This window comes from Xiphophorus couchianus, chromosome 24, assembly GCF_001444195.1.
Source record: "Xiphophorus couchianus chromosome 24, X_couchianus-1.0, whole genome shotgun sequence".
In the NCBI taxonomy this organism is placed as follows: Eukaryota; Metazoa; Chordata; class Actinopteri; order Cyprinodontiformes; family Poeciliidae; genus Xiphophorus; species Xiphophorus couchianus.
In genome coordinates this window covers 6,122,210-6,147,676 of record NC_040251.1, presented here as the reverse complement: position 1 = coordinate 6,147,676, position 25,467 = coordinate 6,122,210, and the positions used below count along the sequence as shown (strand labels likewise).

At 44.5% G+C, this 25,467-nt stretch overlaps 2 protein-coding genes across 5 annotated transcripts; one reads left to right on the top strand and one right to left on the bottom strand.

The window, feature by feature from the left end:
• Positions 1-900: 900 nt before the first annotated feature.
• snx21 (sorting nexin family member 21) lies at positions 901-7,980 on the top strand. Of its 3 annotated transcripts, none has more exons than XM_028011544.1 (7): positions 901-1,148; positions 3,975-4,262; positions 4,342-4,538; positions 4,725-4,866; positions 4,938-5,103; positions 5,990-6,471; positions 6,514-7,980. In XM_028011544.1, the coding sequence occupies exons 2-7, from the start codon at positions 3,983-3,985 to the stop codon at positions 6,546-6,548; spliced, it is 1,302 nt and encodes a 433-aa protein (XP_027867345.1). In that variant the 5' UTR covers positions 901-1,148; positions 3,975-3,982; the 3' UTR covers positions 6,549-7,980. The 3 variants fall into 3 exon arrangements, with proteins under 3 accessions (XP_027867345.1, XP_027867347.1, XP_027867346.1); XM_028011545.1 differs by lacking the exon at positions 901-1,148 and adding an exon at positions 1,155-1,369; XM_028011546.1 differs by having other exon boundaries at positions 905-1,148; positions 5,990-7,980.
• A 1,717-nt stretch (positions 7,981-9,697) lies between these two features.
• Positions 9,698-25,225, bottom strand: LOC114141102 (uncharacterized). 2 transcript variants are annotated; one of them, XM_028011541.1, is made up of 7 exons: positions 24,965-25,225; positions 24,842-24,889; positions 19,867-20,099; positions 18,174-18,360; positions 17,998-18,093; positions 17,079-17,586; positions 9,698-16,520 (listed from the first exon to the last, which is right to left on the bottom strand). In XM_028011541.1, the coding sequence occupies exons 2-7, from the start codon at positions 24,863-24,865 to the stop codon at positions 15,583-15,585; spliced, it is 1,986 nt and encodes a 661-aa protein (XP_027867342.1). In that variant the 5' UTR covers positions 24,866-24,889; positions 24,965-25,225; the 3' UTR covers positions 9,698-15,582. The 2 variants fall into 2 exon arrangements, with proteins under 2 accessions (XP_027867342.1, XP_027867341.1); XM_028011540.1 differs by having other exon boundaries at positions 24,842-25,224.
• Positions 25,226-25,467: the final 242 nt, after the last annotated feature.

The window sequence follows — 25,467 nt, the reverse complement described above, 5'->3', positions numbered from 1 at the left end:
CCACTGCCAGATTGGATTTTAGCACATTTATAGTTTTAATAAGATTTACAGAAATGAGTAAAAATTCAAGTCAAGTATCTCAGTTGGATCTTTTTAAATTTATGGACATTTATGAGTTCAACTACTTCAAAAATAAATATATCTTCAAAATTAACCATATATATATATATATTTATATATATAACTAGAGAAATACCAGGGCCTCAGGGAGGAACTGGAGAGGGCCTGGAAGGTGAAGACCACAGTGGTGCCTGTGGTCATCGGGGCCCTCGGGGCAGTCACCCCCAAACTGGACCAATGGCTACAACAGATCCCAGGAACAACATCAGACATCTCAGTCCAGAAATGTGCAGTCCTTGGCACAGCCAAGATACTGCGCAGAACCCTCAAGCTCCCAGGCCTCTGGTAGAGGACTCGAGCTCAGAGGATAAGAACCACCCGCGGTGGGTGAGAAGGGAATTTTATATATATATATATATATATATATATTACTTTAATGCTATCGAATTGTTTTTATTTAAAGGATGATGTAAATCTATGTCAAAAATAAAAAAACATAATTAAACAAAGACCTGGAAAATAAATAAGGAATATAAATAGAAGAAATATTTGAAATTAAATGTTTCTGCACTAAATTAAAAATAAAATAAATTAGACAAATACAGCATGTAAAAGAAATTATAAAAAATCTTTATATACAGAAAATAAATTAGAAATATAAAAAATAAAACATAAATTAAGGAAATATTTAAAATTAAATGTGTCTGCATTAAAATGAAAAATATGATAAACTAAAAAATGCATGTAAAAATAGTTTATTAAGTAAAATATTTACATAATTTATGGCATCAGAACAATGTGTAGGTTCGGTTGCTTGAGTTTTTACTCCCCTCTACTGGACGGAACTGAACACTGCATGTCCTTATATGGTCACCGAGTGACATCCAGAGGGCCCCGCCTTCTCCCGCTGGCTGTGGCCGGGGAAGGCTTGAGGGAATCAGGATGCAGTCAGCTCAAAGTGTCGGTCCGACGGTAAAACTCCGCCTGAACGGTCCACCTCGGAGATCATGATAGGAACCTCGGGCTTCAGGTGAACCGGGCCGACATGGACTGAGCGGAGCGGGGAGCGAGTCCCGGTCCAGTCCAGGGTGAGTGTCCGGAGGTCGGAGGCTTTGGAGCAACTTTGAGAGGAGGAGCAGCGGAAACTTGTTAGCTCCCTGCTAACTCCGCGCAGCAGCCGTTAAACTGGTCCGAAACCAGTCCGAAACAGCCTGGAGGTTAGCTGCAAAAGAACTGAGACCGAGAGAAGGAGAACCGGTTCTGGTCCGGGAGGTTTGGGTCAGTTAGCGGACCTTAACACAAAGTTCTGGTTAGTGATCAGTAAATGCTCCTGTAACACTTTAGATATGTTTACGTTAAGTTATTGGTGATCGATAACTACCTGTTAGTCATCACAACGATGCCTTCACGGACATCTGGTGCTTTTAACTTCTCATTTCTGGACAGTTTTAGCTGAAATATAATTTCCTTATTGCAACACTACAAACTTTCACACGTTTTAATGTCAAATATTTAACAATAAAACCAACAAATCTTGACGTAGTTTGTTTTTATTGCAACCTAATTAGCATAGAAAACACGGTACAAGATGCAAATACAGATTAAACGCTCAATTTATTCTTATTTATTTGTTTTATTGACTTTTTATTCAAACGAGTGAGTTATTAAAAATATTTTTTTATTTACAGTAACGATCTGGTGGGGAAGGAAGGACAATAATTTGGGTTATGTATTTAAAAAATGTGGGTTTATTTTTCAGTGTCATAGTTTCATCATGTTGAATTCATTTGTAAGTAAAATATAAACACAAAGTTTTAAACTGGTATTTAATTAGCAAGCTGAATATTTAGTTTAAGGTTATTACTAAATATTGGGTTTTCAAGCTAACTACTTAGCTCCAAGATAAATATTTATCTAACTTAAATATAGTGTGAAACTGTGACATTTATGAATGAATGAAACAAATGGAGAAAATCTTTTTTTTCTTTTATGACAGACTAAATAACACAGATTATTATTGTTAGTTTTTTACTGTGTAACTTTACAAATGGCGACTTTCAAACTTATCTAATGTTTTATTAATAATCTCTCTATTATTGATGTGTTACATTTCAATATTTTAAGCTATTGGTTTAAATCATCTGCTAACGTAGAAGCAGAAACACCTGAAGCAGAAAGTTTGGAGACATTTTTCTGTCATCAGGTGAGAACAGCGCTGAAAGCTAACAGGAAGGCCGGCGATTCTTCATCTTATCAGGATCTCCTTCCTTCTAAACTCTTCTTTTCTTGTCAATTTCTTTCATGCATCATTTGTTTATAAATTCAATTTAAAAGATTTCTAACTAATATTTAGTTAGCAAGCTAAATGTTTAGCTCCAAACTAAGTATTTAATTAGCGAGCTGAAGGTCCCACCAGTGAACACCTCAGTTTGGACTTTGATGCATAAACGTGGATAATCTTTTAATTCCTGTTATATTCTGCAGATCTGCAGGAGTTTTATTCCTTTGAAACTATTTACCGTTCAGAATCAGAACCAGCAGATGAGAGCTAAAGGAAAACTGTTAAAGTGAACACCAGACTGAAGATGGCAACATTCAGCCTGACTGTGTTTGTGTTGAGTTGGTGGTCAGCAGCTCCTGTTTTATCAGCTGCTTCAGTCCTGATACGCGCTGCAGCTGTTGGGGAGGAAATGATCTGGAGGAAGTCTGCAGGCCGCCGCCTCCTGCAGGCTGACTTCGCAGATCTCTGCATTATTAATCAGTGACATGATTTCCATGCGGAGGAGCTGCCGGTCCTGTAACCGGAGCCAGGCCGGCCAGCAGCCATCGCTGCTGCGGCTCGGAGTTTCTGCAGAGCTGCAATGGAAACAAACCGTTTCTCTGTGACCTTCAACCTGGAAATAAATGATCTGAACTCAGTTCACCCTCAGATAAACTGAATCAGGAACATTCTTTTACCAAAACCTCTGTAAAAACTCAGGATGTGTTCAGGAACAGCAGCAGTCACAATGAGAGCTGCTGTTCTTCTGCTTTCCTGTGGAGGGCGCTCTCAGGTTAACTAGTTACTAGATAGCCTGGCTAACTATTTAGCTGCCTAACTACCTATTTAGTCAGCAAGCTGAATATTTAGTTAGCAGTAGTTAGCTAAATAGTTACAAGCCAAATAATTTACTTGCTAACTGAATATTTAGTTTGACGTTGTTTCCATCCAATTGTCATGTGAGTCTTAAGCTAGCTTTTAAAATGTTGCAAAAAAAGGAAAAATAATAAAATGTGAATTTTGTCCATCTAGTGGTTTGAGGCGACTCAACCAGGCTAGCAAAGCGTCGTTTAGTCAGATGTTGACACTGCGTACGGATGTAACAAACAGGAAGTAAAGGCTGCTAACTAGCAGGAACCAGAGAGGCTTGTGCCTCTGGTAAGGCACAGACCCACCTTTGGGTGGGAACGTTCTCTGTTCCAGACCTAAAAACTACGTCAGTGAAACTTGATGGAGCTGTTTTGAATTCCAGCAGCAGATTTTAAGGTTAAAAAAATGCATAAAATAAAACTATATCAACAATTTATCGCTTTTGCAATATCACTGCCCTGCCTGAAGTGTTAGCTTAGCTTAGCCTTATTATGTAGTTACTTAATAAGACTAATCATGTGAGGAATATACTTGGTGCATTAAATGTATTATAATAGTTTCTATAATCACAGTTTTCTACATTTCTCTATTTCAAAGAATTTGGAGAAATTTTATCATATAAAGATGGAATTCAAACAGAGATATAAAGATTTCAAATGTAAAAAGTTTGTCTAAATGTTTAGGAGATTCTGGGACCTAAATGTCCATCAGTGACATTTTGGGTCAAAGGTCAGATCTAAGGTGTTGATGCAAACTGACGGGTAAAACCTCTGGTTCCTGCCAGGCGGTGTCATGGCGGCACGGTTTCTGGACCGCCTGAAGCGCTCTCTGTTCAAGACTGGCCCGGGCGCCGACCCGGACCAGGAGGGCGGCGACCTGGAGGGCGAGAGGCGGGGCTTCAGCGAGGAGCGGTGGGAGGCGGAGCTGGAGGAGGAGGAGTGCGTGACGGAGCGTCTCCGGGGAACGCTGTGCTTCGACAACGGAGAGCTCGGCGGCGAGGACGATGGCGAGGCGATAGACAGCGACTCGGACTTCCTGGGCGAGTCGCTTGAGGACGGACTGAGCAGCACAGGTCGCCGAAACGTCGGACCGTCCTGGTTGGACTAGGCGGCGGTCCGAGCGTCTCATTTCCTGTCTGTTGTTTCTCACAGACGCCAGTCCTGTGGGTGTGTCCCCCGTCGGCCCCACCCCTTCCGCCCTGCTGACCCGACAGATCCAGGACGGTTGGCGGACCCTCCGCGGACTCGGCGGGTCGAGTCCCGGCCACGGCGTGAGGCGGCCGGTGGACGGGCTGCTGTTCGAGGTGACGGATGCCAGCGTGGTTCAGGACGGCGCCGCCAAGTATGTGGTGAGTTCTTCCTCTGAGCGCCGACTCGGTGACCCGATGACCCGAAGACTCGATGACCCGACCCGATGACTCGATGACCCGACCCGATGACCCGAAGACTCGATGACCCGACCCGATGACTCGATGACTCGATGCTTCACACGACGTATCGTCAACCGACCCGACTGAACCGGTTCTGTCCCGCAGCTCTACGCCATCCATGTCATCCAGTCCGGAGGCAGCGACAAGATGCCCGCTGTCATCACCCGCCGCTACTCCGACTTCCAGCAGCTCCATGCCACTCTGAGGCGTAACTACGGCAACCAGATGGAGCGCGTCTCGTTCCCCCGTAAGGCGCCGCGTCGTCCTGCTACAGGAAGCGGTTCGGGTTTGAGCTCTGACGTCTCTTAACGTTGGCAGGAAAGAAGCTGCGCAGGAACTTCACGGCGGAAACCATCGCTAAGCGAAGCCGGGCGTTCGAGCAGTACCTCTCTCACCTGTGTTCGCTGCCCGACCTGCGGGGGGCGCCGAGCGTGCGGCAGTTCTTCTATCTGAGCGACCTGCAGGCCGGCCAGCTGCTCATCAGGTGAGAACGCTGCTTCAGACAAGAAGCTCCCATGATGCACCACTGCTTTTTAACAACAGACTTTATCTGAGGAATTTATAAAAAGAATAAAAACACAGTGAGAATACTACAGGCTGTTTAATTGACAAATTAAATAAAAATATTGTCAGTAAGATGTTGCCATCTTTATCCTGCAATGCATGCTAGATGCTACGGAGCTAGCACCATCCAACCAGAACAGGAATTTCTATGTATCAAGTATCGTTCAGGTGTTAGCTCCTGCTAATGGTGTTAGCTCCTGCTAATGGTGTTAGCCAGATTGGGGTCTGTAAATAAAACTAATATTTTATTTATAGAATATTAATAAACTGGGTAAATAAAACCTGACGACCTCCGTAGATGGAAATATGACAAAGATAAACAGTTTTGTAAAAAATGTGATTTCTTGAACAGTTTCAGGTTCGTAGGGAAATCCAGCATATTGATGCTAACATGTTAGCGGTGGACTCCTTAAAGCACAGGTGTCAAACTCCAGTCCTCGAGGGCCGCTGTCCTGCAGTTTTTAGATGTGCCACAGGTACAAAACACTGGAATGAAATGGCTTAATTACCTCCTCCATGTGTAGATATGTGTTCCAGAGCCTTAATGACCTAATTATTCTATTCAGGTGTGGTGCAGCAGAGGCACATCTAAAAGTTGCAGGACTGCGGCCCTTGAGGACTGGAGTTTGACACCCCTGCCTTAAAGCTAACAGCAGCTGAGAACAACTCATGATGAACCTGCAGGAAAATTCAAGCAATAAAATTAATCCGGCGAAACTAAATCAGGATCTGGATCCTGGTTCTCCAGGTTTTTCCAGACTTTTCCAGGTTTTCCAGGTCAACTGTATGCTTTTCTTCTTGTTCAGAGCCGAACGTTTCCAGGACGCTTTGGGTCCGCTACTCAACGCCAAGAGACTCCAACACAAGCTGGGCTGGGCCAGTTACCATGACGATGAGACACAGGCCCCGCCCCCAGCCTCCTCCCATTGGTTCTTCACCCTGGTGGCGCTGGCTTGTTGTTTCCAGGAGGTGGAGCAGCTGGAGGAGGCTCTGGAGCACTGCGACCACGCCCTCCGCCTGCTCCTGCCCCCTGAGGTGCAGGACAAGCCCCTCCCACTGACTGATAAGCCACTCCCATTGCATAATAAGCCCCTCCCCTTCCAGCTGGACGCAGCGCTCCAGTCGCTGGCGCTGCCGCTGCTGCAGGCGGTGATCCGTCTGTCGTGGCAAACAGGAAGAGACAAGCAGCAGTGGGAGGAGTATCTGCAGCAGCTGGAGGGGGCGGGGCCAGACGACCATGTGACCATCAGGGACTTCCTGGTGAAACACAAACTGCAGGAGAGCGATGGCTGAGGCGTCGCGCAGCGGGAAGCAGAGACTCCTGCTTCCCGCTGCGCGCATCAAGTAGAAAAAGCAATAAAGTGAGAACAGTTTTTGGTTTTGGATGGAAATGAAATGTAATCTGAGCCGCCGCCCTGGTTTAGATCCAACATGGAGGACGGCTTGACTGCTGCTGACAGAAGCAACGCCGCAGTTTCTCCTTCTGGGAAACGACCTGAAACCTCCTCAGAGTTTCACTTCAGCTTTCAGCCAGACCACCTGACTCTGATCTGACTGAAAATAGTTCAACGGCTGCTGGGCGGCGGCGCCCCCTGCAGGATCCCCAGCCTTCAGGTAGATACCTGGCTGCAGTTGCCACGGAGACCCGGAGTGATGACTGGATGTTGGACAGAAATAGATGTGAGGATTGATTTGCATCAGCAGCTAACGTGACAATCTGACGGCTGATTGGTGAACAGAGGATTAAAGAAGGGAGAAAGTTCACAGCGTCATTCATTCATATGAATGAATTTAAGTGTTTACTCCATAAATCATAACACAGCAGTATTATGACTCCATAAGGTGGAACCACATCCATAAAGCTCCATATTTCAGTGGCACATTTTCAATTAAAAACATGTTAAAATATCAGAAAAATATTCAAAAGAGATGTAACTATAGTTACTGAAGCAATTATTTCTGTCCGCATGCAGTTCCACATTGAGGTCAGCAGAGGGCGGAGTTTCAGCACTGAGACTTTAACCTGAACTTCCTGCTCTTTGGGACTTTGAATGAATTAAAGTGAATTTTCCGTTAATTTTAATCATTTTCAGTTTATCGTTATTTCAGGTCAAATGGGGGAGAATTTTTCTAGATGTCATTTCGATTCGTTTATTGATAATCTGAAAAACCACAAAGAAGGGAAAATAAACATATTTATTATCATTTGTTGTGTCCAGATTTATCACCGGTTTGCCTTTAATATTTAGTTACAGTCGTTTTTCTGGTAGTTTATGTTTCAGGTGATTTTCCTGCTGCAGTTGGTTTTGTCTCAATTTGTATTGGCAGCAAAAAACATTTTTGGTCAAAATGAAGTTTAAAAATATTTTTTCTTTTTGAGGCTGAATATAAAGTAACAACGATATAACGTAGTGATGTAGTTATTAGGTGGAGACATTTTATTCAGGCTCCACCCAGCTTGAGATGGAAACTTCTGCTGGTTTCTATAGCAACGCAACAACGTGTGCCACAGCCAGCCTCTAGGGGGCGGTAGGTACCTCCAGACAGCTATAGAGAGTTTATTTAGTTTCAGAAAAGTTTGTCTGGTTGGATTTAGCTGAAAACAAACGGTGAACTTTTTTTTTCGCCTGAAACCTAAAAACTGGAGTTTGTCTTTTAAAGGAGGAACAAAGTTTCATGTCTCTGTTTGTCAGGGAGCGGAAAGACAGACGCACCTTCCTGTGGAGAATATTTAACGAGTTCTGATTTAAAAAGATGTATCCAAATATGTTTTTATGGAATAAAACTTTTAATTATTGAATTTGGTTTTTATTGTTTCTCTTTTTACTTTTTGTACAAAAAAACTTTCAAGATTTCTATTCTATTAATCACATAGATTTTAACATGTTAAAATTATTAATGCAATTTATTATTTAGTATTTAATTTAGTTTTTTCTTTTAACCTAAATTATCCAGAGCTGCAACCCGCGTGTGTTTCTGCTACGGCCATCAATCTGTTAGCTACATCCGCTAACATGATAGAGGACGAAGCTGCTTCTGATTTCTGCTCCTGAACGATCTGATTGGATGCTGCAAAAGATTAGAAGAAGAATTACTTTATTCATCCCAGCAGGGAAATTATTTCGCAGACAGCAACAATTTTTTATACACAGATTAACACACACAAGAGCTGCGTCTGCAGGCAGCCAGCTGAAAATGTGGGGCGTGCTAACCCCCTGCGCCACCACAGCACGCCCCTTATTGTTGGTTCTTATTGTTGTGTTTAAGTTGTGCTAAAAGGAGTTCAAGGCTAAAGCAGCATCTCCATGCCTGGCTGGCATTAGCAGCTAATGCTAATGCCAGCATCCACAGGCCGCATTGTCCAAAGAAGCTCCAGGAATGATCAGAGAAACTCTGGAACGATGAACGGACAGGAAAACACTTTGCTGCAATCTGAGGGTTGAAGAACAGATTAAAAATATAAATATATTTGTTGCATATAGCTATCTATTTATTCAATAATTAGCAGCAAAAAGGGTCGTTGGATTGAAAATGTTTCTTATTTTTTCAATAGCCTATATGGTTTTTGATTGAAAAGGGAATTTGTTAATTACAGTCCCTGCAATTAATTCATTAAAAAAATTTCCCACTGATAATTACAACAGCAAGTTAAAGGTAATGAGACTGTATGTAAAGGCTAATTTACAATATAAGTCAGAATTTTGAGAATAAAAGTCATAATTCCGAGATACTAGATTATAATTTCAACTTTGTCAGTCATAATTATGAAACATGAAGTTACGCTGTTTCTCCAAGGAGGCTTCAGAATCTCATACTTTACAACCTAATCTGATGACTTCCTGTTCAGCTTTTATTTGTTTGGACGTGGTGGAAATCGACTTCCGTAGTTTCTGATGAACAAAACTGTCTCACATTAATCCTCGTTTCACTCTAAATAAGATTTTTCTGTAAATAAGCTTCCCTGTTGGAACGTTGGCTGTAATCCCAGCCTCTGGCCAGCAGAGGGCGCCCTGTTCCAGCTGGTTTTGCTGTGTTGACGTTCCTCAGGTCTGTGGTGTGGAGGAAACTCAGGTTGACTCCACTGTGGGCTGTCTGCCGGGTCCGGAGGGTCCGATTCGGTTCGGTTCGGTCCGGATGGTTCTGATGTTCTGATGACGCCTATTTTCTGTAAATAAGCGGTTCGGAGGCGCATCTCCATGGTGACAAGGCCATGAGCTGCGAGACTGGCTGGCACGGAAACGCTGGTTGTCATGGCAACGGTCACGGATCACAGCAGAACCGCAGTCGACGTCGGAGGTATGACATGCCAGTCACCGTTGCCATGGCGACCCTCTGATGCAAACTGCTTCAAAACAACAATAAACCAGACACGCGTTTGTTTACATCAACATTTTAGGCATTAAAATGTTTATTTTCTTATTAAAAATAAATAAATGTATTTATTTATTTATTATTATTTCCAATAATATAAAAAATTCACTGAGAAAGGTTTTAAAAAGTCATTGAGACTGAAAGTTCATTATAAAACTTTATTGAGATGCTGAATTTCGACAGAATCCAGACTCACAGTAAGCAGTTTGACTTCACAGTCTCCTGTGACGTCATTTCCTTCAAACTTCTCCAACCAGCTTTCCACCACTCAGGTCACCAACGTCACGGTTCAGCTTCACAGTGAGGTACACGGAAATCACAGACCCAAGAACAGAAAGCCGGATGAGTCATAGCAGCCGCCATGTTTCATCAATAACAAATGTCCTTCCTGATGACGTGCAGGCGGACTGAGCGCGGGAAGGTTCGGTGCAGGTAGGTGAAGTTTATAATAGTGGACCGGAACCAGAACTAAACCAACTGCCAGAACCAGAAAAATGACAATTCACCTTCTTTATGGTCTAAAAATGTTTGAATTTATAAATTTACTTATAAAGAAAAGTTGAAGATAAAAGACAAAGGTGTTTCAGATTTGGGCCGGTTGTACTCCAGCAAGCCTTCATGCTAAGCTAAGCAAAACAAAACTAAACTAAACTGAGTTAAGCTAAGCTAAGCGCAACATATAAAGTATAGCTAATTAAAACACATTGGTGAAGTTGGCAAGATCTGAAATTAAACAATCACATTTACATAACAGAATTAAAACATTTCCCTTTTTCAGAATCTCTTTGGTGTAGCAGGAGTTTTTGGGTTGCTGAATCTCAGGCTCTGCGAATTACATCAAGCCCAACCTAAACATGTTTTAGTTGCAAATTAAAAAAACTTGCACGACTTTCTCATTACTGTGCTTGGTGACCATGCTAACTAGCATGCTAAATATCATGCTGTTAACAATGTAAGATTGAAATGCATGTCTGTCCATTGTTTTCATACACACACTGACTACCAGTAGAAGTGGGACCGCAGGTGCATCAGGTTAAAATGTTGAAATGTTATCACTACTACTGATAGAAGTCCAAATAAATAGCTAATTTTGCAGCCATCAAAGCTTTTTACATGGCAGGCAGCCATATTGGATTTTGGAATTGAAACGAATTCTAAGCTTGGATGAGATTTCAGCTGATTTTTCCAACTTTGGGACACTGTGAGAAACGTGAGTAAATAAGAGGGGGCTTTCAGCCATTTTCTTTCTTTTGTTGTCCATGTCATAATTTGACCGTTTAGTCATAAAAAAGGTCTAATTAGTATATTTTTGGGGCACTATCGCTACGTGGACCCAAGGCAGATTTGCCTAAACAAAGGCAGCAGAGGCTCCTATGTGTGGGTTTGAAGGTTGTAGCCAACATGTAACGTTGACTTCTCTAAGGGTTAGCTGGTTCTGGTAGATGAGATTTAGGAACGACCTGTGAGATCAAAACAAAGATGGCCAACAAATTTAAGGCAAACTCTCACCAGGACCGCCGCAGAATGCTGCGTCACACATCGTTTCTTTCCAGTTCACAGACAAAGGGCAGGTTACAATGAAACTGGTCAAACTGGTCAGTGGACGTCAGGCGAAGCTTCATTGTTCCTTCAGAGACGAATCTTCAGCTAGACCCAAACTGATAAGGTGACACACACCACCAGTGTGTTTCTCCTTTAAAACTAGAGATGCCTGACAAACGTAAGCGTAATGCTCTGTACTGATCCTTTGGTTAGCCAATCCCAGCTTGTTTTCTGAAAGCTCGCCTGTGTGATTGGGCCTGCTTGATTGGTGATTTCTGGACCCTACAGGCAGCTTGGAAACGGTCTTGTCTGTATGGCTGAATGATAGATCTGGTTAGTGAAAGAATCAGTTGTTTTGGGTACTTAGAAGCTTATTTGTGGGTCCCTCTTCTTTCACTCAGAGAAAGTCCCCACTGGTCCAGTTGGGCCCCACTGTGACCCCTTATTTTGAGGCCGGTAGTTTGTCCCTCCGTAGACAGTTTCCTTTTCCTCTCTACTGTTTGTTGGTCCCTGACATGGATGGATGCAACTATCTGTGCTTCACGACATGGTTAAACTTCACATGGTTTAAGGTCTGAGAAAATCCTAAAGGACTTGTGACACTTCAGGGGATTGTTGACATGTTTGCTAATTAGGAGCAGTGCTAATGTGGTTTATGCTAATATCTATGTACAGACCAGCAGAAGGCAAAATAAAGCAGAAAATATATAAAACTAATATGATTATAAAATATACTCTTACATCATACAGCGACAGTTCTTCTAGATTGTCCAGATATCAGATTTACACAATATCTTTGGCTAAACACTACAGACAGTATCGAACTTTTTACTCTCCTTCTTGCAATAGCATACACACCAACACACACAGATTAGAAAAACAAACCCTGACATCTATTATTGTTTACAACTTGGACAATAAATCTCAGATTTCATAAACTCAGTCTTTAAAATATGAAAATAAATAGACATTTGCTCATATTTAACAAATTGCATTGAACAGTTACATCATAACATTTAACCCTGACAGAGATCTCTCTCCAGATGTCTTCTGTAGTCATGTGGGCTTCCAGCAGCCCTTCAGAGCAGATGAAACAAGCATCAGTATTTTCCATTCACAGTAATGAGACGCTCCGGTTCTCCTCCACTCCTGACAGATCCACTCTCAGATCTAAAACTACCTGAATGTCATCACTGACAGTCTGACAGGCTGGATAAGAGGCTCAATTAATCAGTTAAAGGATGAAAAGTGCCACAGTTTGCTTGAATCTGCTGCTGACATCTCATTTACAACTAAGTGGTGATGTGAACAGACTTGTGATTGTGTGCTGTCACCACTTCAGTTGCCAGCGGAGTGGTTTCATGAACATTGGGAAGTGGAACGAACACAAACAGAGCTCCAACAAAGTGTGAAGTATTCATGCAGTTTTCAATTCTTTGCATTTGCTTTCAAGGATTTAGTTGAGCTTTTCTTAAGGTTTCTACTCTTTGGTTTTCAAGGAGTTACTGCATCTATCACCGCAGGAGGCAGTGGAGTCGACATCACAAACAGTAGGACAGTGTTATCAGGCAGTAACCTCAGCATCCAACAGTCATCAGGAACAGCGAGAGAAGGTCAGCAGACCCAGAGGAGACGTTTATGGGCTCTGGTACCCGCCCAGAGTGTTGAATGTACAAAAGTCGCAGTGGCCCAAAATTAGTGTCCATCTGGAACACATCAGGAAGGTCCAACTCTCCAAAGACATGACACACCAAGGGAGGATCATTGTGTCAAGCATCACAGAACCCTGTGACATCTGGAGACAGGGACTGGACTCTTTCCAGGAATCTAAATGACATCTAGCACCATGACAGGTATCAGCTGGGTTGCTGATTGAACACCCTGTGCATGGCCTGATAATGGCAGCCACAGCTTTAGCTGTTAAATGGTGTTTTTCATGTTCCTTGGTGAATCTCAGGTCTGCTTTACCGCAGATGACCACCACATGGGAGACCATGGTAGTTTAGAGGACAGTTGACTGATCCTGACATACTCTTGCAGAGATTCCCCGGTGTTTCTCCTGGTGCCACGGTTTGCCACAGCTGTTCCATATTTCATCCAAAGACAAACAGTTGACAAGTGATCACATGGTTGTGGGACATTTGTATTCTCTTTCAATCACGTCACAGACTACCTGGGGAGACCTCTCTCCCTTCAGTATACGTCACAACCCAGTAGCACTTGGGCATAACTTTCTTCCTGCCGGGCTCACCACTGCCTCCCTGCATCCTCCATTTTGCTTTAACGCAGTGGCCCTGGAGTAAGTGCCAGACCTTTTTGCAGACAGCCTCCTTCATCCATGACAACACCGCAGTTTCTACCAGATGTTTTTAGCCATTTGACTGTCTTTGTAGATATTTAGTAAAGAGTTGTACAAATGTACGTAATACCTCATCACGTCTGATAAACGTTCCTCAAACGTAATCGCATTGCCTGCGAAAACCCAACTAGAGGAAGCGGACAAGTTGAAGAGAAATGTCAACATTGCTGTCTGAGTGCATTTCTACATAAAATACAAAAACAAACTTCTGACCAATCACAACACATTTCACAGAGCCATTTTGCAGCAGCGGGCCTGGTGTCAAGAAAGGGAGATGCCTGCTCTCCAGCAAACAAGTTGATGCAATTTTTGTCAAGTTACTACATCACTGAGAATTGATTTCAGCACTTTGGGTGAAATATGTGGGAGCCTTAAGGTACTTCACTGACTTTAGGTGACCACTGGCCGTAGTGTCTCAATGGGGAGGGCTAACATCACGGCTCTACCTCAGTGTCCTCATGTCCCACCCATTCCACGACCTCGCCATGGGACAGTGTTTCACCAGGACTTTGTGCATCTACATAGAGCATGTCTTCTGTCCCGTCCACAGGGGGGGGGGGAAACCACTAGCACGGGACCATCGATGTGTCCAACCTCCCAACTCTGTCATCCATCTGATCTGCTGCACCTCACATGATGCACTGAGATTTCAACACAAGCAGTGTCTTGTCCCTTGCATCGCTCCATCTGTGCACTGAACTTGTCAAGTCAATAACTGTAGACATTATCATGTTTGCTGATGATTATCCTTCGAATTTCTGGCATTTCATGGAGCCAAAAGAAAATTGTAATTAATTTCTACAGGGAATGAAAATAAAACATATTTTAACTCTGGACTGTGTTTGATGACCAGATGTTCAAAGGCTGACAAATGCAATTAATGAACGGCAAATCTTAGCTTCTGATAGATCCAATGTCTGATGCTTTCACTTCAGAGATTATGAAAGCCATCATTAGATGATCAACATAAGTTCTACTGACCTGGGGGTTAACAGCCTGTAACACTGGACAGCCTTGTTATGGAAAATACTGTGAAAACATAGGAAATCTCCTGGTAATGCCTCGTATTTTTGCACATCTGCTCTGTTTGAGAGAGAAGAACCTGAAAACAGAAAAGTCAGAAATAAACCAGCAATAGTGATGATTTAAAACTCTGTGGTGAATCAGCCTCTCAGAGGATGTGGAGGCTATTTGATGAGAAAGGTGCAGAAGTCCTCCAAGGTGCAATCAGACTCCCAGCAGTCCTGCAACGTGGGAGATGTTGGAGCATCAACTCTGATATTTATGGCACAAACACGAGTTGAGCCAGTTTAACCAAAAGTGAGATGGAGTCACTTTTCACGAGGAAATACCACTCATGTGATATTTCATGAGAGTCACAGATGGTCTGCTGTGCAAAGATTCTCAACAGAGTTGTGAATCTCTTCAGAGGCCTTTGACTCATGCAAACTAGCTGGTTTCTACTGCCGCTCTCAGATGTTGCTATTTGTTTAAACTCAACTTGGGTTGTTCTGCAGAACTGCTGACACATTTTTCCTCATCTTTTCCATTGATTCCAGTTGTAGCTTTGAGTATTTCAGGTCTAAACTTAAGCTCAGACCTCCAGGTTCTGATCCACGGTTGCAACAGTGTGCCCTTCAGTTCTGACATCACTGAGATCCAGACTCAAAAAAGTTGCAGCTGGAAGGCAGTTTTTCCTGAAATGTGGAAGTTATTGCTCAGGAGCGTCTTCCTGTAGACCCCCAGAGACCAGATGCATAAAGTCTGACCAGCTATCGGTGAACACCGATAAACATTTGGGCTTAACACCTGGCAGATAGCTGCTCAGAAAGATGTTCTGAGTTGAGCAAGGCTTTTGGGGGACGGATGTCAACCAGGTAAAACTTTGTGTTGACAACTAGAAAGTGGTTCTTTGGAATGGCATTCTCTGACAGATTTGGTTGTAAATAATGATTTTTGGCTAATTAACTTCTAGATTAGCCTTTTATAAGTTCAGACCTACCAAGCTGGAGGGTTTAGACTGGATCAGCCTGGATCAATGTTCTGGAGCACATTAACTGAACCCTTCATGAATCTGGACCTTAGTGAGGTTTCGCTCTGAGCTAACAGGAAGTGCCTGTGTTAGGATCAGACGGTGGTGACTGACAGCAGCGGACTGGGACACAGCTGACTGTCACTCTCCACCCGCGTCCCGTGCGTCAGCAGCTCCTCCACTGTCGTCCAATCATCAAGCAGCTTGCTGTTCCTCAGCCGGTTCTGCTTCAGGTGGCTCAGCTCCAGCACCGTCTGAGACGCCGCTGCCCCCTGGCATCCACCCAAATGCTCTTCCACTCCTCCCCTCCTCTCTCGGTGTTGCCGTGACAACGCCATGTGTCGTCTCCTCTCCGTTCGACTCCAGTATCTCCCCGCCCACCGACCATCCTCCCATTCATCCTCGCCTCCTCTTGAACCGTCTCCCCGCATTTCTTCGTCTGTTGTGACCTCACTGCGCTCCCTGGCCAATCGGTAAGCTCGGGCTCTGAGCAGCTGATTTCTAACTGACTTCTGATTGGATAGCCTGGAGCGGGGAGACGTAGGAGATCGTGGACTTCGCTCTGGAGCCCCCAGTGTGCTGTAAAAGGGACCACAGGAACTTTTGGGTTTTTCCATGTGACTTCCAAGAGTCTGAAATGCTCTCCAGTCTGAGACTCCACTGACTCCACTAGAGGCAGATCCAGGACTCTTGGATAGGGAGTCCTCCTCTCTGCTCCGGTTTGAGCTTTGATGATTAAGCAGACTGACTCTGTCTAGGCTGACCTGACCAGTGGGGTGACAGTTACTGGGATAACTGGCCCTGCTCCTCGGTCCCATCGTGCTACTGCTCGGACTCGGATGGCTGTTCTGGTGAGTGTTTCTAAGGGCGTTTGGGTCCGTCATGTTGGGATGACTTGCCCTGCGGCGCCGCTGTCCTTCACTCAAGTCTGTTATTGTTCGACTCCTCCCTGGAGCCTCCATCTTTCTGCCTCCACCCTGCTGTTGCTGCTCCAACCACAGTGCCCTCCGCTGGCAGGGCTCGGTGCGACTACCTGCACACGATAAACAACAAGTTTTGGTTTTTGACTGTTAAGAAGAAGTAGGAATGTTTATATTCATGCTCTTACTTAAGTACATAACTGCATGCAAACATGTAAATATAATAATTGTTTTGCGAGCCTTTTTATTGGTGCTGCTCACATTCTCCACCCATGATGTGGTGCAGCAAATGACATTTATTCTGTACCCAGAATGCATTGCTGTAGTTTTACAGTAAATAATTTAAATACTGATGTCTTACTGTAGTGAATTAGACAAAATCAGCAACAGAGTTAGCAAAGCTCAGCATCTATAAAACTGAAATCATAAGGAAATATTCTGTTCCAAAGCATCACTTCCTGAAGAGCAAACATTACAGGAAGGTGAATAATAATAAATTTGACCCTGTGGAGAGTGATATAACTACGTTATGTCATTGTGGGTGTTGAGATGGTTGCTCTTTAGCATTAGCTAATAGCATGTTGCCATAATCCTCTAGTGTTAGCAAAACTAATGCGTATGATTTGTACTTTAGGATTAGTGCAGCTAGCATTTTAGTTAGCTTCACTTACCGATGGAGGGCGATGGGGGAGAATGGTGGCGAGGTAACGTGGGACTTCTCTCCGCTCTGTGGAAGTGAACCATTGTGGTCGTGCTGTTTCCCACTGAGCACCGGGACGCCTGTGCTGGTCCAGAGTGGGTCATTGGCGTCGTCTCAGGGATGGACTCCAAATCCCAGCGTCCTCTCTGCTCTCGAGGAGAAAGGCCTGAGCGGAAGTGGTGAGCCTGCCGGTGAGTGTGGCTGCTAGGAATCTTGTGTAGCCGTCTGTGCTCGCCGGTGCTGACGCTGTGGAAACCGGAGTCGCTGGGTTCGGACGAGATCAGGGACTCCGAGGATGAGGAGGAGCCTTGAGAGGAAGGGGTGTGGCCTGGTAGTGATGACATGGCATCTGTTTCAGCTTCTGAGAGCGCTACCCTGTGGTGCGGGCTGTCGGGTCCACATCCCAACCCGCTGTCAAGCTCGCTGAGGGGCAGGTAGCTGAGAGGGCGGTCAGGCCTCCAAGGAGGTCGGTAGTCAGACTAAAAAGGCAATAAAAGAGGTGAGTTGGTGATGGAGATAATCAACGCATGAACCAAACTTTTTAGACTTCCTCTATGACTATTGGTTCAAACTACGTATTCATACTTCCCCAACCAAACTAGACTTTCTAGGCAGACGGAGGGGAGTTGAATTAAATTAGATAAACAGGATGCTGTGAATGCTGCCTTAAAGACTGTGCAATTTTCAAACCAGCAAATTGTCATAATCCAACTTTAAATCAATGAATTAAGTGCTGACCCCAACAAACACACACATTTTGAGTCAGTTCCACTGACCTTTACAGATCTCCAACACAGAAACATTCTCAAATTCATTCTCAAACTGACCCAGTTTGAGAATGAGGAAGTAATTGTATTTCAGAACTGGTGGAAGACTTGCACCTCATGTACCTGTCTGGGGAAACTCTTCGGCTTCCCTTCTTCTGAGCTATAGCAGCCAATCAGACAGCTCTCTGAGTTCGGCTGGTAGGGCAACATCTCCGGACCCTGGAAGATAAACCGGATCAGAAAGGCTGAACGGATCATCATACCCAGGTAAATCTGAGAGCGAGAAAACATAAAATCACCTGGTAGTCCAGTCTGTCCAGGTGGTCCAAGCTGTAGGAGACGCTGGGCAGGTAGTTGTTACCGAGGTGTTGATCATTTGATGCTGTGGGGAGGTAGCCATTGGGTGGATAGACATCAGGTGACATCATCATGTGGCTGTTGGCCGGGTATGGGTCAGTTGTCACAGTCATGTGACTGTAGTAGCTCCTGTGTAAAGGAAGAGGCCAGCCACAGAAAGCATAAGGAGTCATGAATGGAAAAATGATGAGGTCACACAGGCGTACTGTGCACTGTTGGAATTCCATAGCCAAACGCACTAGTTGCCTACATTGGTACCAACTGAGTACACTGGTACCAATTACCAATGTCATTGCCTATATTGGTAGGCAAGGTAAGGAAAGGTAAGGAAATGAATTCCTTTATTTTCCATAATCCTAATGGATATTACCAAGTTTAATTAGCTATTTCAGCGCCTCGCCCCGTTTCTCTCCATCAGGGCAGCCTGTGCACCTGTCACTTCGGGATAGAGCGTAGCGTCGTCTCTGCTGGGCGCGTTGACTCTAACCTTATGGACTCGGTGTCACATGGAAAAAAGTTCAATGTGAACCCTGTTTGAGCGGTTTACTACCGAGTATGTGGTCACAAAAGGTGATCTTTCAGCGGACATATCCGACTCTGCAGAGCGAAGAACACTCGAGTATGTTGGGGCGTCAGGTGTTGAAGTGTGCATTGTCAGAACCCGTTCTGCGCTGACCTCAGCAGAACCGCCTGCAGCTGATTAATATTTATGACTGCAGTCTTTTCCAGTCAGTCCACCTGAATTTTTTACCTAGTTTGGGCGTCGTCATGAAAATTAATCAAACTCCATCTAATGCATTAAAATTTTCTCTGCCTCCTTCAGCAGAACCAGAACATGTCTTTTCAACATCTCTCCTCTTCCCAAACGAAACAAACTTACTGGATGTTTATGAACATTTACCAGAACCTTTACCGTGTTTTGCTGTTTCTTTCTACAGATTTGCTCCATCTGAAAGCTATGCATTGTGTTTATGGCTTAAGGCTGAAAATCCTGCAGCTTTTCTATGTTTTCCTGCTGAAGCTCTTTATTTCAATGAGCTGAAACTTTCTTAAAGAGACAGTGTCATGTAGAATCAACTCTTTTTAGCTTTCCATCATGCTTTCATGGTAATTAATCAAAAACAAACCTGCATGTTGTTTGGATTTCATGGCAACCATTCAGCTGAGCTAAATGCCTGGGTGGGCCTAGCCCCGCCTCCCAGGTGCAGCTCCTCCCCACTCTGCTCCTTCAGACTAGCCAGCAGCAATTAGCAAACATCTGGTGGAACTGCTGAGCTCATAATAGGAGCTAAAAGGTTAATAGAGGAGCCATGTTGGGATGACTTCCTGGAGGCGGAGCTTCAGAAAGAGCAGGAGCTTTTAAAGAGACAGAGACCAAATCTAAAGGAGTTAAATCAGGAAGTAACATTTCTTTCAGTCATGTTTGATATAAACAGCATTTTTATAACAACTGAAGCTAACATGGCTACCTGGTTGTGCTATAAGATGGAAAACACAGAATCTGCCCCTTTAAAGGTTCCAGGCCCAGAGGACGGACGGTTGGGGAAATGAGGCAAACAGAGAAACTTTAGCAGACAACCTTTGCGGTCACTAGATGTTTCAGGTTCTGCAGAACGTTGTGTGTTCGGTACCCACCCGGCGCCGTAGACGTCCGCCTGGCCCTCGTCCCCCTCCACCAGGCCCATGGCCCTCAGGGCCTCCCAGTGTCTCTCTGATGGGACGCTGCACTCGACGGCGCAGTGGGACCGCCGCCTCCTGTGACCACGCCCCCTTTTGCTGTCCACCTGTACTGTGATTGGCTGGCCATACTCGTCCACAAAGTGCAGCTCCTCCCGGCGCCGGTGGCGGGGCGGTTCATGAGTTTTACCCTGAGGGACGGGAACCAGGAGGGCAGAATGAACTGAACTGGACAAACAGTTATCAGTTTATTTTAAACAGGAAAATTCATATTAATGATTAAAGATTAGAGCCAAGTGGCTCCATAAAAGATCTCAGACTACAACTAGTCTGGTTGATATTTCTGACTTTCCATGTTGGAAATTTCTGTATTATGATGTGTTTTCATTCTATGTATAATCATCAAAATTACAAGAAATAACGGCTTGAAATATTTCACTCTGTTATAAATCTATGATTTTCTGATATAGTGACAAATATTGAAATTTTCACTATAATCACATTTTTGTACCTGCACCTGAAAATGCATGAAATCTGTTCAGCCTTTTCAGAAACCTGGAAATGAACCACCAGCAGCTCGACAGGCCAATAAACGAAAATAAATAAATAAATATAATATATATAATATAATAAATTTATAAATAAATAAAAGTCCAAATCTGGATTCGGTTCTGAGTCGGACTGGCTGCTGAGATCAACGCTGGGAACCAGAGAGACCAGCTGGTTCTGCAGCGTTTCCTCCTGAGCTGCGGCGCCATCAAACATTTATAGATGTGAGATTTTCAGCAGGTTGGTTTTAACGTCTGAAGCTGCAGAGCCTGACTGAGTGGGAGTTCAGGCTTCAGGACAAGGCCAGCCGCGGCTCTTCTAGCTTCCTGCCAGGCCTGCCTGTCATTGTGTTACATAAAGATGATTCACACACCTTTTTATCTGAGAACATAAAAACATTTTGCATAAGCTGAACACGAGGAAAGAGGAAACTGATCGAGCTGAGCAGCAGCTGATTTCCATCTGAAGATAAATCTGGTAAAATCTCAGAATTTAAGATAAAACTTGGATGACATTCTAGAGACAGGAAGTTGGACACGGTGGTGGAAGAGTCATGATGTGGGCTGCCTGAGCTCAGCTAAACACCAAGTACTGCAGACTTTTTAGTCATGAATTATGAAAACTTCACTTCTGATTTTTCCTGTTTTCAGTCAGTTTTAGAAATCTAAATAAGAAAATTGGACAGTTATTTTTAAAGTTTTTATGTTAATAAAAATAAAAAAAATTTTAAGTAATGTTATATTTTTTGTTTTAACAAAATCATTTGTACGTTTGTATTCTTTTAGTAAAAATGCAGATTTTAAAGTTTTTATTATTTTTTGAATAAAGACAATTATTCTTTATTGCCACTATGAATTATTGTGGAAAACCTAAAATATGAAAAAATTCCCATTGATATTAAAACTTTAATCTATGGCAAACCCAAAGACTCCGGTATTATTCTGGAATTAATCAATAAGCTACATTTATTTTGGGGTATTTTAAAATGCTTCATGTTTTCTTTAAGCACATGTTTGATGCTAGTTGCCATGACAACCAGCACCTGCAGCCGCCGGTCCTTTCACCCACATTTGAACAGATTTTCTCAGGTTTTGTCGTGTTTTAATGGAAGTGTTTCCTGGTTCGGCGTTGAGCTGCAGCGTCAGCGGAGCGGACGGCGCCGTCGGCGCTTCATGGTGGCTGATGGTGCTGGGAGTTAAGATGAGGCTCCATGTAGGTCAGGACTCAGTCCGCTGTAACCCCGGGACCCGGACCGCAGTGTTCAGACAGCGCAGGGCCCCGGGCCCGCGAACACACACACACACACACACACACACACAGTGTGAGCCAAACAAAGCCGCAGAGTGACGCGCTCCGCTGCACTCTGACAGTAACGCGGCCTGATCCGTTCGCCTCGATGTTTGTGAGGCTTCGACTCAACAAACGCTTTTCCTCCTCGACCCGAATCTCAGGCAGGAAGTGATGAGGAGGAATGAAACTCAGTTTAACCACTGCAGAACCACCAGAACCAGAACCATCAGAACCAGAACCAACAGAACCAGTCAGTGTGGCCGCTCGGTCTCTGATTTCGCTGGAAATGAAACCAAGCAGCATTCAGTGCTGCTGTCAGAGGAACAGGACTTTGGGCTTTAACTAGGCCAGTCACCATAACAAATGTTTCTGGATGATAAACTTTAAATTCTAATAAACATTTTAACTGGAACTGAAAAACACTTTAAATATAGAAACTATATTAAATTAATTCTGAAGTTTCTGTAGCAAAATGATCCTTTTATAAAAGAAGGTTTGATTTTGGCAGAAAGAGAAAAACGATAAATCATGAAAATATAAATGATTGAGTTTGTTCTAATGTATCACGTGATTAACTGATTATTGATTATTGATTATTGGGCCGGCCCTGAGTTTAGTTTCTACTTAGAGTTTCTAATGTCTCGTTTGAACTGGATTCAGTTCCACATGTGGAAGTGGATCCGGTTTGGGCCGTTCAGACTGACGTGAGTTAGAATCCAGAGAAAACGAGGAGCGGATTCCTGAACCGGTTCAGCTGAGCGGGAAGAGCAGGAAGGCAGGGGGAGGGAGCTGAGCGGAACCGAAGGATCGGGCAGGAAGAACCACAATAAAGAAACGCAGGAATTACAGTGTGAGGAAAAACTGAAGTGTGAGCAGAACCGAACCCAGAAGCTCAATCAGCCGCAGGCGGACCTTCTGCTCTGGAGAACTTTTCTGGTTTCCTGATGAGGGTCTGCTGCTTCGAGGCTGAAGAATCGTCTATTTAAAAGTCGTGTTGCATAAAGCAGAGATCAGAGCTGCCGTTACACAAGAACCCGCCCTGTGAGCGCCGGCCCACACCGGGACCACGAACGCATCAGGACTTTAGCGGGTCGACGGCGTTCAGGAAACAGAAACGGAGAAACGTCTCGTCTGACCCACAGACTCTGCGTCAGGCTGGATTCTCCCGTTAACTCACGTCAGCCTCAGCAAAATGGATGCTGAGCTGTGAGGTTTGTGACTCGGCCTTCATTTTGTACCAAACTCCAGTTTCATCCTTCAGTTTCAGGGAATCTGATTAGTGCGGCGGGACATTGGAAGCAGCCGGACATTCTTCTCATGCGTTCAGTCACAGCGCAGAGAGACGGGGAGAGGCTTCAGGTTCGATGAGTCAGCAGTAAAAACCCCCAGAGGGTCAGCGAACGCATCATGACTAAACACTGGAAAACCCAACATCAGAACAACAGAAACATTTCACTAGGAAACATCTGAAAAGTGCGGCATGCATCTGCATTCTTAGAGCCAGTCTGGTTGTGATTGTTTCAGTTACCAGGCAACCAGTTTGTTGACTAAGACCAGAGTCAGGTCTGGACTTTGACTAGGCCTGCATCATAATGCTGCCACCACCAGTTCAGATAGAACTGAAGCACCTCTGAGACCAGAACCAGACCAGCTGCACTTTGACTCAGATTCAGGCTGTTTCCTCCTGATGGTCCGGTCGACCCGGTTCTACTGGAACCAGAACTCCATCATCTGCTCCACCTCCAGCTGCTGTGGTTCTGACTCAAACCAACCTGTTCCCCTTCTGGCCTGTGGGGGCGCTGCACCAAGAACCACTGAAGGAAACGACACAAAAACCTCTGAAGACACTGAGAGCAACTTCCTTCTTCACCAGATGGAAACAAGATGGAGGCGTCAGATTTTAGTGTTGGAGGATTTCTCTTTAGTCTTTGGCTGAAGACCAGGAGCCATTTCTGCTGCTAGTGCTAGGCTAGCATGTTAGCTTTGGCTGTATTTACCCAGAATGCCCTGCTCTGTAGTCCACGTCCTGCTTTTGGAGCGGGCTCCGGTCCGCTTGGTGTTCAGATATGAAACTGAACTAGAGTTCACTTTGGAGGACCAGAGGTCAGAGGTCACACCTCACCAACCGGACTGGACTTTCTAAATAAATGGGCTGGAGTCAGGTTGGAACTGAGCTGGTGGGAACGATGGATCTGATCAGGATGAAAGATTTTGTTTCATAGAATAAATAAAACTGAATATAAAAACATGCCACACCTTTCAGATTGTTTCTTTACTCAACATTTTGAAAGTCACGTTTCACTTTCCTCTTTTCTACATAATAATCACAATAAAATCTGTTTGGTTCTGAGGTCCAACAGAACCGCTTCAGAAATGAACAAAACAAAACAAAATAATTTCATGTCAGGATGTTCAGAATCTGAAATCTGAAATTTTAGCTTCTGATTTTTTTCAGCTTTTATGAAGAAAACAGAATTTAAAAAAAGAAACTAACGGCTCGACGTGAAGAAATGTTTCTGCTGCCTCATCACCTCCATCCCTCCATCATCCCTCCATCCATCATCACCTCCATCCATCCATCCATCCATCATCACATCCATCCATCCATCCATCCATCCATCATCACATCCATCCATCCATCCATCCATCATCACCTCCATCCATCCATCCATCCATCCATCATCACATCCATCCATCCATCCCTCCATCATCCCTCCATCCATCATCACCTCCATCCATCCATCCATCCATCATCACATCCATCCATCCATCCATCCATCCATCATCACATCCATCCATCCATCCATCCATCATCACCTCCATCCATCCATCCATCCATCCATCATCACATCCATCCATCCATCCCTCCATCATCCCTCCATCCATCATCACCTCCATCCATCCATCCATCCATCATCACATCCATCCATCCATCCATCCATCCATCATCACCTCCATCCATCCATCCATCCATCATCACATCCATCCATCCATCCATCCATCCATCATCACCTCCATCCATCCATCCATCCATCATCACATCCATCCATCCATCCATCCATCATCACCTCCATCCATCCATCCCTCCTCTCACCTTGCGGCTGAGCCTGCAGCCCATCGTTGCTCCGTGTCGGACAGAAAGCTGCAGAGAGAAAAGGACGGATGAGTTTGCACGCCGTCCGCCCACCGCCTCACATCTCCAACTCTGCTGACCCACAATCCTCAGCTGATCAGCTGTGGCCCCGCGGGACTCCAGTTCCCATGATGCCGCGGGGCGAGCAGCGGCCCCGGGTGGGCTTCAGGTCCATGGCGTTAAATAAACCCAGAGAGAGGGATGAAGAACATCTGTCCTCCTCTTCTTCAGCCTGCTGTGTCTGCAGCGCCGCTCCCAGCAGCCAATCACAGAGGCAGGATGCTGAAGGAGCAGAGGCGGGCGCTCTGATTGGCTGAGGGCTCAGCTGAATCCATTCAGCCTTTTTCTCTCCTTTCTTCCTCTGTCATCACTTTGTTTTTGCTGTGCAGGCAACCTCCCCCCGTTCACCCTTTAACCTCCACCCAGCATCCATCCATCCATCCATCCATCCATCCATCCATCCATCCATCCATCCATCCATCCATCCATGCAGATCTTCTGTCTTTATTTCTGTAACCTTCTGTTTTCATTTTCTCCTCCATAAAAACAAGTCAGTATTTTGTGCAGTGACTCATCAGGCCTCCTGG